Source organism: Scaptodrosophila lebanonensis, unplaced genomic scaffold, assembly GCF_003285725.1.
Source record: "Scaptodrosophila lebanonensis strain 11010-0011.00,11010-0021.00 unplaced genomic scaffold, SlebRS2 tig00001412-arrow-pilon, whole genome shotgun sequence".
Lineage (NCBI taxonomy): Eukaryota > Metazoa > Arthropoda > Insecta > Diptera > Drosophilidae > Scaptodrosophila > Scaptodrosophila lebanonensis.
This window is the reverse complement of record NW_022060739.1, coordinates 4198119-4209382: the sequence shown is the minus strand read 5'-3', so window position 1 is coordinate 4209382 and position 11264 is coordinate 4198119. Positions and strand designations below refer to the sequence as shown.

The 11264-nt window shown below is 36.2% G+C and overlaps 1 protein-coding gene across 1 annotated transcript; it reads right to left on the bottom strand.

The window, feature by feature from the left end:
- Positions 1 to 4804: 4804 nt before the first annotated feature.
- Positions 4805 to 9874, bottom strand: LOC115631607 (homeobox protein aristaless). The gene is made up of 4 exons (XM_030528408.1): positions 9573 to 9874; positions 7011 to 7056; positions 6215 to 6477; positions 4805 to 5357 (listed from the first exon to the last, which is right to left on the bottom strand). The coding sequence occupies exons 1-4, from the start codon at positions 9872 to 9874 to the stop codon at positions 4805 to 4807; spliced, it is 1164 nt and encodes a 387-aa protein (XP_030384268.1).
- Positions 9875 to 11264: the final 1390 nt, after the last annotated feature.

Here is an 11264-nt window from a genome sequence, read left to right as displayed (position 1 = left end):
GCTAACCTTATATACGACATATTGCATGCGAAAGTAGAGTAGATCAAAGAAAATGTAATAATAGAGAAGACGCACAATGTTGCCTAATTGGAAGAAAACACAATAGCTTAAAATAAAAGGCGGCTAGACCAGAGCGACATCTTCTTTATAAGTCTGCTTGCTTCATTACCTAAATCTGGGCCGAATGCGCAGCTATTTGTAGAAACGTCTTGTGACTAAAAATAGTTAACCAATTGCCCATTTTCAAGATTAAATTAAAACCCGTTTCGAATTCTGACTCATATTTTACGCTTTTCAGAACATTATATAATAGATGCGATATTTCTTATTTAAATGATTTAACAGCTCAATAATCAGCTAACTCTATTCAAAACACTTTTGAAGTAAATCTTGGATGCTACAATAATAATAATATTTTAAGAAAATACAATTAGTTTCTACAAAAGGGAATTAAAAATGGTTTCAACAATTATTACATTAATATTGTTGACATGTTTCTTTCTGAGCTGATTGTTTAAAAGTTCATTTCAAGTTTAAAGCATATTATATTATTATTATACATAAAATATTTTTTCGAACAATTTTTGTTGTATTCGCAAAACAATGAAAACTAATTAAAATACATCATACTCGGTATTGAATTGAATTGGTATTGAAAATTAATTCACGAAACTACACATTTTCGATATTATATTGTGGGTTTAAATACGATTTGTGGCTTTATATTTGCATTTCTGTCTAAGACTTGAAAAATGGCCGAACAAGTTCGTTGCCTAAGTCTTTTGTTTATTGCTTGAATACATAATTTTGCTTTTCATTATATCATTTTCATTTTATCATGGCATCTAGTGGTCTGATTAAATATTTTATTGTTCATATTTTGACAAGTATGTATACGTGATTGTACATGGCATAAACATATGCAATTACAGCAATCAAATATTAATGTTTGTATATAAATTATTTATTTGTTCCTTTTGAGTAAACCTTCGTTGGCAGGCATCTTAATTTGCTTCGAGCTATGCATAAATTTAATTATGTTGTATACTACAATTATTCACGTTTGCGTTCCTCTCGCGTCCTCTTTGTTCAGTTGTATTTTGTTTTATTTCTCTGTACAAATTTGATTTTTGCAAAATTTAATCAAAGTGGCGCTAATTAGTTCGAGTCGTTTGGATAATTGCAAATTAAACGCAAACTTAATTGCGCCGACACACGAATCACACAAACACACACACACACACATAAACACACATACATGTATTCAAGTATATGTGCCGCACGCATACATGCACTCACATGCAATTATATACAAATGAACAAATTAACCCTGCAGCTCGACGGATCAGTACAGCACTTTGGTGGTTAATTTTATAAGTTGTTTTAATTTCAAGTCATTTATTAAAACGTGCAATGCTGTGTTTTTTAATGGTTCATCAATATTTAGATTTAACAAGGACGTGCATATATCCTAGTTACAGAATTTTTATATCATCAAACATCTGTTATTCATTTGAAAGTAATTTATTTCATTCGTCTTATTTCCACGTAGAGCATTTTAGAACTATTTAAATAGTCAAATGGGAAATAGTAATTAAAAATAAATTATCATAAATTAATAAAATGAAGAAGATTAATATCTTTAAAAATATATTATAAATGAAGTGGATTAAACTAAAATAAACTAAATGATAAGTAAAAAAAATAAAAATAAAATAATTTTTAATATAAAATTTTAATCAGTATTACGCCCACAAACTCTAACATCGAGTTCGCTCTTCTTCTTTACAAAATTATTATAAATGAAGTGGATTAAACCTAAATAAACTAAATAATAAGTATAAAAAAATTTAAATGATTTTAAATATAAAATTTTTACCAGTATTAGCACCTAGTTCGTTCTTTTTTTTTGCTGCTTCTGCTAGCCGGCTTAGCCGACTGTAGCATTCTCTCTTGTTATTAGATGCATCAGTGCTCATTTTGGAAAGAAATCTATATATATATATACTTACAATATAAATTCACATATTTCGTGAGTCCTTTATCATCGATCCCTTGTAAAAGTTTGAGGTACTGGTGGCGTATCTAAATTAGGTATTAATACAGTAATAAAGCTAGTTTACTAGTTGTAGTCCACACTCGCGGGATATCGTATACCAGTCGAACTATAGGGTATTAATTCTACTTGCATTTTGTCTCAGATCTATGCAGTTGTAAAGACAGCCGCATTGCATGTGCCTGCACCCGTCAACGTTTAAACGTTGGCTCATTTGTTGTTGCTGCCGTAATAGTGATATTTGTTGTTGCTGTTGTTGCTGTTCATACCATGAAATACAATTAAGTTGTGTTGAGTTAAATTGAATTAAATAACGCTTTAATCGAATGTTTGTGCAAATGACGCTTCAGAATTGAAATGCAGCTAAAATAAAGATGTTTACAACAACAATTATAACAACAGCAACAGAAACGAACACATGCCAGCATAAATTGTTGTGATTTGAAAACTTATCAAATGAAAAGGGGCGTAATTAAAATGCAGTCTTTTTATGTCAGCGTTAATTAGTCGCATTAATTAATGATTATTAATATGCCAGTTGGAGCAGCTGACTGTTGGCCAACAATCTATATATATATATATGTGTAGGTATATATAGCAAGCTGCATATAGCCAACATGCCATGCCTGGCCATACCTCGATTATTATGCAAATTAATTGTTAAGAAACAAAAGTGCGCTCAGCGCTCTCTGGCACTCAGGAGCGGACAGTGGACAGAGGACAGCGGACTTGAAGTTGATCGACTTAGTTATTTAAAATGCATAATGTGTGCTGTGGTGGAAAATTATGGGAACGCGGTCCACACCTACCATAATGTTAAGCATGATTATCACAGTTCCACCTCACAATGCACATAATTACATGCCGATCGCCCTCTGCCGTGGGCTCAAGTGAAAAGGAAAAAAAAAAAATGGAACAGACAGAAGAAACCACAAAAGTCTAGTAATCGAATTAACTAACTTCGTGTTTTATAAATGTTATCATAAATATTCCATTTTATTAATTGCCACGCATAATTCAAGCCCAAAAATGCTACAAGCCATACTTGGTAAGTCGCACACACAACAGACTCTCACATAGTGGAGCTGGAGTTTGGTGTTTGTCTCTGCGAAAGAGAAATCAGCAAGCCTCGAGTTAATTAACATATTTAATTTGTATCTAATTTATTCATAAATTTATATTTGTAGCACCCCTCCCTGGACGTCACTTAGTCCACTGTATACTGTCCACTGTCCATAGTCCAGTGCAGCACAAGTCGTCGTTGCCGTTGCCGTCTCCGTTGTCTCATTGTTTTTGGTCATGGGCTGCGTTCTTTGGCCACCGCTTACCGATTGACTGGCCAACCAGCTAACCCGCCAGCCGTCCAGCCACCCGACTCACTGATTTATGGCACAACGTCTGATTAATGGCAGCTCATGGCCTGGCTTGGCGCGCCGGCTATCGAACTGGCTGTGAATCAGTTTTGTTAGCGCTTCCAAGTAGGTGTTACGCACATTTTAGGGCCCCAAAATATGGCAGCACATTTATTTTTACAACGTCGCTCCTTTGCCTAATTTGTGGGAATTAGTGTCGACTATTTCTCATAAGTAGAGGGCGACTAGCAATCGGTTCAAGAGATATGATAGAGAAAAGTATATCTACAGTTTATAAATCAAGTGAGAAGAGCACAAAACTTTCAGACTCACAAGTCGGGAAGAATTATGAAAAATGTTTGATAATAATTTAGAACGAAGGTTTTTTAAAAAACTTTCTACACCTCACATTCTAGTTCAGTTAGATATGTATTTGTTACGAAGGCAGAAGATTCTGGGGGAAAACTAAAGCGACTAGTTTTCTTGAGCTAGATATTCATTTCACACATTCTGGTACGTAGCCCTGCTCTAGTTAGCTTTCTCGTGGGAGAATCTGGATAGAAACCCGTTGGAGAAACCATAACAGAAAATAATCATCTGAATATTTTTCTACTTGCCAGCACAAAAGCCTCTAGACTCAATAATCTGGAACATATTGAATAATTTAACATTTTCGTTAAATCTGCTTCAGAATCCGGCAAATTTTGCACGAAATCATCTGAACATTTTGATATTTGTGAAGACAAAAACCTGTGGATTCTTAAAACTGTATTCTATCCTTAATATTATTTCAGAACTACCTAAGCTGGGAACTGCATCATGATAGTATTTATGAAATAATCAGAAACTAACCTAGAATAGCTTAGTCTAGGTCCTGTCTTTAGTGTAAAGAACCTTGGAAAGGAATTTATCCCTTTAGAAAACCAATTGATTGAGATAAAATGAAGTCCTATTGATCGACTTCTAAGACAAATACTGCAACTTTATACTTTACTTTTTTTTATAATATTTCTCTTTATTATTCCCAATTTTTTTTCGCTCTTTAGTATCGTTCGTAAGTCCCTGCCTGTAATGTTCAAATTTCTGAGTCTCTTTCAAACTTCTGAATAATTTTTCCATTTAGAAGCAACGGGCTGCAAACTTCCAATTAGTTTTCTTTATAACATTTAGCACTTTATTTATTTAAGTGGAATTTCGTGATTTCTTTTTTAAATACAATTTAAATAACTTAGACGGTACAACACTTTTGGACAGAGACGCACAGGCTTAGGACTAAAAAAAACTTAGAGCTCAAACTGATTTTTCACTGGTTACTGTTTAGGAAAGAGGTGCGGCAAAAAGATGTTTCCAAAGGGAAATACTTTTGGCGCAGTTGAACGACTTCCTCGTGGGCTAGCTAGCTAATCACATCGCCACTGTGTCCATTCTGACGCAGCAGCTCCAGCTTCAGTTCGTGCTCACGCGCCTTCAGCCTTAACGCAGCTATGGACGAAGTGCGTCGATCCTCGGGTGGTGTGGCGGCGCGTTGCATGGCCGACAGCGATGGTGGTGGTGGTGGTGCGCCGCTCAGTTGACGTTGCGGCGAGTGCGTCAAAGCCACGGGTGCTGTTTGAGGCAGACCGGCGTGGGTCGGAGAGGCAGAAGCGCCACCCGAGAGCTGATGAGCCGAATGTGCCAATGGTATGCCCACTAGCTGCTGCGGCGAGAGCTGTGGTGCGGGTGGTGCAGGTCCGGACTGTGAGGCGGCTGAAACAGGCGAAGTGGGCGGTGAGGCTATCAGATGATTAGGCGAATGAAGATCTGGGGAACCAACCAGCATGGGCGGTTTGGCAGCCACTGGCATCGGCGGTGGACGCGGCACAGCCGTCATGTTGGCGAGCAGCGACTGAAACGAGCTGGAAGGCGAGTACATGGAGGCCATGCCGTGCGGCAGCATATGAGGTGGCGCTCTAAGAAATAAAATAAGAGAAGGTGGGGAAGGACATGAGTATTTGTTGGCTATACTTTCGTCCAAGAGTTGAATAAATGGATAAATAAATGTTTCGAGGAGAGTTTTTCAATCACTTGCCTTACTACAATTTATTGATAATAGCTTGTAATTTGATTTTAACTGCAATTCCAATTTTTAGCATTGAATTTTTTCCTTGCAAAACAGTACTGTGATTTAAAATATCTTAATATTAGTAGGAAATTGTTGAGAAGCCTTGTGATAACTTTTTGAGTTTAATGTTTAAAGGTTAGAGTTTTCTAAAAAAGTTTGTAAAGATATGTTTGTAAAACAGTACTGTGATTTAAAATATCTTAATATTAGTAGGAAATTGTTGAGAAGCCTTGTGATAACTTATTGAGTTTAATGTTTAAAGGTTAGAGTTTTCTAAAAAGCTTGTAAAGATATGTTTCGGGAGCAGTAGTTCAAAATTTATTTCATAAGGAGTTTTCCAAAGTAACATACCCCTAATAAGTAATGAATTCATTAAATAAGTTCGTTTTTCTCGAGATTCCTGAGATGTAAGATATTTCTAATCTGAGCTAAGGTACATACTATATCGCGTTCTTAAAAACAAGAAAATATGATGGTTTACTCTAATTTCGATAAGGCTTTAAAAAGCATGAAAATTTAATTTTAATTTTTTTAATTTAGCATGAAAATTCCCTTAATTTAATTTTAATTTTAGATAAAATTTATAAACCAAATTTTTTTATCGAAAAATTTAGTTGCTTTGATTAGCTCCTCATTCTCATTCTCAGCACTTCTATTTGAAGTCTATTGCGTGTTTTTGGTGCGGTTAGGGGGGAGCTTACTTACCGCTGAAACTGATTGAAGTAGCCAGATGGTATCATGGGTGCTGCCGACAAATGCGGATAACGAAATGCGGCCAGATTTGCGGGCGCATCGAATGGCTTGCGCAGTTGGAAGCCCAAGTGCGTGAATGGATTGGGCGGCAGGGCGGCGCCCACGACTGTTTGCATTGTGGCGGCGCCACTGGGCAGATATGGATTGTAGGGATGTGACTGCGGTCCAACCTTCTCCTGCTTGCGCCACTTGGCACGTCGATTCTGGAACCAGACCTATGTGTGTGTGTGTGTGTGTGTGTGTGAGTAAAGAGAAGCGAGAGAAAACAGCATGAAATATGTGGCAGTCGATCCAGGAGGTTGTGCATATGCGTGATTCGAGCAGGCTACTGTGCCCGTATCCAATTAAGGGGCGTTGTTATTGAAAACGCCCCTTTAATTAGTTTTTAACATAACAATCTCGACCAATGTGGCTGATTGGATGGCCACCACAATGTTGCTGGGCCCTGGACGAGGACCTTGCTATGGCCCTAGTCCCTTTAACAAAAATTTGCAATTACCGCTAGGAATCGATGTAAGCAAATAATGTTGTTTATCATGGGCGGTTATTAAAAGTACGAGTTTGTGGATTAGGGCACCAATATATTCCAACTAATGGACTCAAAACGAATGCAGACAAATGAATATAAACATGCATTTCATTAACAACGACATGCTCCAATATTTTTCAATTTAAACATTGTTAGCTGTACTTCGTCATAGACCAGAGCACGCGAATTCGGATATGGCTAAATCACCATTGGGCTTACCTGAATGCGCGCCTCGGTTAATCCAATTTTCATCGCCAGCTCTTCTCTGGAAATGAAGAAAAACAGTTGTTGTTGTTGTTAGGCGGTTGGATAATTAGCGAGAGTTAATCGAATTGATATAGACAAGGTTGCATAAGCCCAATAAAGATGTGGGTATGGGTCAAATCAAATAAAGAAGTAATTTTTCTAACTAAATTCTAACTTCATTTCTTTATGTTGCATAAGGTCTTTTAAAGAACTTGTTGAAAATAGATGGAACTTAAATATCGGATGACTTTTGAAAGCCATGTCAGGGTAGTTGACACACTAAAATTGTATGTGGATATGTAGAGGATTGCTGAATTAATAAACTTTGTCCACTAGATTTTCAAATTAAATCTTTTGAATAATGTATATGAATTGAATTTTACAATTTTCTACTCATCAACTAACTCATTGAATCTATCTTCTCTGTTGTTCTTATGACACTTACAATTCTTTTACTATTATATATTTATTCTATATTATATGACCTGCATCCACTACGAACTTCAAACCCTTTGAAGTTCTTGTTAGCTGGTTGAAATGATTTTGAAAACGAAAACCTTAGAATGGAGATATGGCTATGTATTTGTATAAATATTCCTCTGTCGTGGTGTTTTCCATAATTGTTGTGAATAGCTTATCCATAACAACAAGTACTGAAACAAGTGTTGAGTACAATTAAGGAAGTAAACTTCAGTAAATAAAGTAAATAAACAACTGATATAATTTCTCAATTGCTAGCCTGCCAAGTGGGCATATAATAAGCATCTGTTTAATTCCACACATTTATAATGCCGTAAAAAAAGTACAAAGTTGCAGTTATTAAATTAATTAAATTAATTAATTGTGAGCATTTGAATGAGCTGACAAACCAGAGCACGTACTACTTACTATATAGTAGATAATGAGTGTTAAGTGTATCAATGAAAATTCTACGCCTTAATCAACTGCTTTTTAAACACACACTGCGGCTAACAAGTTGAATGGCAGCAACAAAAAAAGTTGCTCTAATTGTTGCTGGTATTGCTTTTTTCGTGCGGCTTCAATTAGCGCCCGCCCCGGTCACTTGACCGCCAGTTAGTTGAGAGTTTTAATTTATGGCAATTATTGCTGTTTTTCCAAAGCGCGTTTTCCTGCTGCTGCTGCTGCTGCTGCATTTCTGCATGCTAATTGCATTTTGTCTAACCAACTTGACTGGCGGACTGAGCTGTCTGTCGGCTCGCTAAGACGCCCAAGTGCAAGGTAGTCATTTGCTTAAGCAGCTTGTCTGCAAAGCTGGGACACTCTAAATAGAGATGTAGGGCCCTTTTTCGCGGACACTGACCTTTGAGAGCGCTTCTGTGCGAAATGTCGCCTGAACTAGTATTTAAAGATCAGGTGGTGCGAATCTAATCGATGAGAAGACAAAGCAATTACGATTGGGGTGATTAGTTGTTAACGGATTTCTATAAATTTTTCCCCTTCTGACTGTTGTCTTGAGCAACTTAAAAGCAATCTGGCTCATCTGTTGTTAAACATAGACTGCAAAGAGACTGTCTGTGATACTTGCTTAAACTGATCTAAAAACTTTCGTTTTCTCATTCTGAAAATATCATTCCCATATACAAATAATGAAGGTACGAATTTTGTTATAAGTTTCATAAAATAAGCTTGTAAATTAAAATGCCAATTATTTCCACTCTAATCAACAGTATTGAAAGCCATTTATTATAGTTTTCAAATACTGGAAATAAATATAGAAAACTGTTTTTTCTTTATAATTTAGCTGATCACTAATGAATTTTTTAAAACACTTCCAATTGAATGCAGTTAACGTTGTATTCCTAAGTAACTGCCTAATCGAGTTATATGCCATATACGAGTAATAATATATTAGTTTTTCCATAGATAATCGGGTTCGGAAATACTATAATTAGCTATCTTTAAAAGCAAAATCATGAACCTTAAGAAATTGAATTGAATATGAATTGTATTAAAGAAAACTTAACACGAAATCCATAGACTATTAGAAAAAAAAAAATTTATGAAAAGCTAAAAAGGAAATTAAAGACTTCAAGAAAATAACTAAATGAATTGTCAAAAGCAAAACAAAAGAAATTCATAGAACATCAAATCAATATGATTTCACATAATAGATGTGATTCTGTCTAGAAGCCATCCTGGCCATGAATTAGGGAAACGTTTAATTTCTAATGTCTGCGTCTGCCTTTTAAAACGAAAGTCCATTCAAAATCACTTTCGTGTGTAATCTTAAACCACAGCGCATGTAAATTGTGCTCTAAATTCGGAATCATATGTGGGGTATTGTGATGCACATTATATCGATTGAAGCATGCAACGCCGGGGGGTCTGTCGATCAAAATTAGAACTTCACGTTTATTATCAACACATGTGTGAGTCTCAATATTTTCCATATTGAAACCATAAAACAAACATTAACTGGCTTTGTTTGTCTGCCCTGGGCAATGGCCAATGGATCGACTTACTTATGCAAATACCAAGCATTTTATTTTATCTTTTGTCATATTATTCACTCACCTCGTAAACACATCGGGATAATGGGTGCGCGAGAAGGCCTTCTCCAGCTCTTCCAGCTGAAAGCTGGTAAACGTGGTTCTATAGCGACGCTGTTTGCGTTTTGGGGCATACTCGTCCGCCTCACAATCGCTGTTGACATCCGAGATGGGACTGTTGGTACCGCCGCTGGCGCCACTTGGACCAGAGACGAGACACGCGGCGGCAGCAGCCGCTGCCACGGCACGATCGGCTGCAGCATCCGGGTGTGCTAATTTGGCTTCTTGCGGTAGTTCCTCCAGCTTGACTTCCTCTGATATGCCCATAATCCAATAGCCCACAGAGGTTCAGTATAGAGGCAGGCACTTCCAACAGCTACAAGCAACAGATAAAGGCAGAGTTTTAGAGGCTGGCTTGGTCAAAGATTTGCTGACGAGCAGGTACGAGTATGTAATTCTATTAACGTTTTGCTTTTCGGTAGTTAGTCGTGCGCATTAGAGCCGCGTAATTTAATAAACGCTAAACATGCAATTATCGTGCACTTTATTATGCCAATTTCTATAATTTACAATATAGCCCTGACTGCAGCCACGACTCCAGCTATGGTGGGCTATGGCTTGGTTGTCTACGTTGGGGTTAGCTGCGGTTAGGCACCACACAGCTAGCTGCCAACTCAGTTGTGGTCGGCCTGCCAATGAATGTGTTGTGTAAGAGGCTGTATAACTTAACTCGATTTATTTGAAAGCCATGAAACTGCAGTAGTAGACAAGCAAATTTGCTAAGCCACTAGTGTAGAATGCATTTGGGGGTTTGTTCAATGGCAGAACTCTATTTTATTACTATTTTAAATTGACTTAACATTCAAAAGACTTGGACACAGCAAATGCAATTCAAACATATAATGCTGATTTGTGAAAATGTACGATAATGGTGTCATTCTATAAATTTGATTATAAGCTGATGTTTTAAATGTGACGAATAAATACCAAAGATGAAATAAATAAAAAAGTTAAGCTTTAGCCGGTTCTTCAAGCGATTATTGCTTCCAGAAAAAGGCAAATGTCGAATTGGGAATTGCTTCTCTCAGGTAGCTCTTTATATCCGAAGCATAGAAAGAGCTGAGCCCACAAACCAAACTTGGTATGTCGACTCTACTTATTTTATTTTTGGATTCCCTCACTTCTGACGCTAGAGAATTCTGTTCATAATTCGAAATCTACATAAACCAAACTGGCACGGTAATATAAATATAATATAAAATATAAAAATTTATTATATAACATAAAAATTAATTTAATATAATTAATTTAATATTATATAAAAAATAATATAAATAAAGCAAAATTAATTCAAATTTTCGTATAAATAAAATGTATCTAATAAAACGTTAAGTAAGTTAAGTAGGCTAATCAAAACATTTTTCACTTTATTATCTAAGAAAATCAAATATTTTTGAATAGTGCATTAATTTATAAGAATCTTTCTTGTCGCACTAGGAACTATTAATAAATAAACAAATAAATAAATAAATAAAAATATATAATTTTATGAAATGGTCAATTCTAAGATTTTGCCCACAAACTGCAGGAAGTAATTCTTTTTCATTTTGCTATACTATGGCCGCTTTAAATCATCACCGGAAGTGTGTTTGGGTACAGGGTATTCCACTGTCAGGCTTGCTCGACCCCAGCAGTCTCTCTTGATTAAATTTGGTTA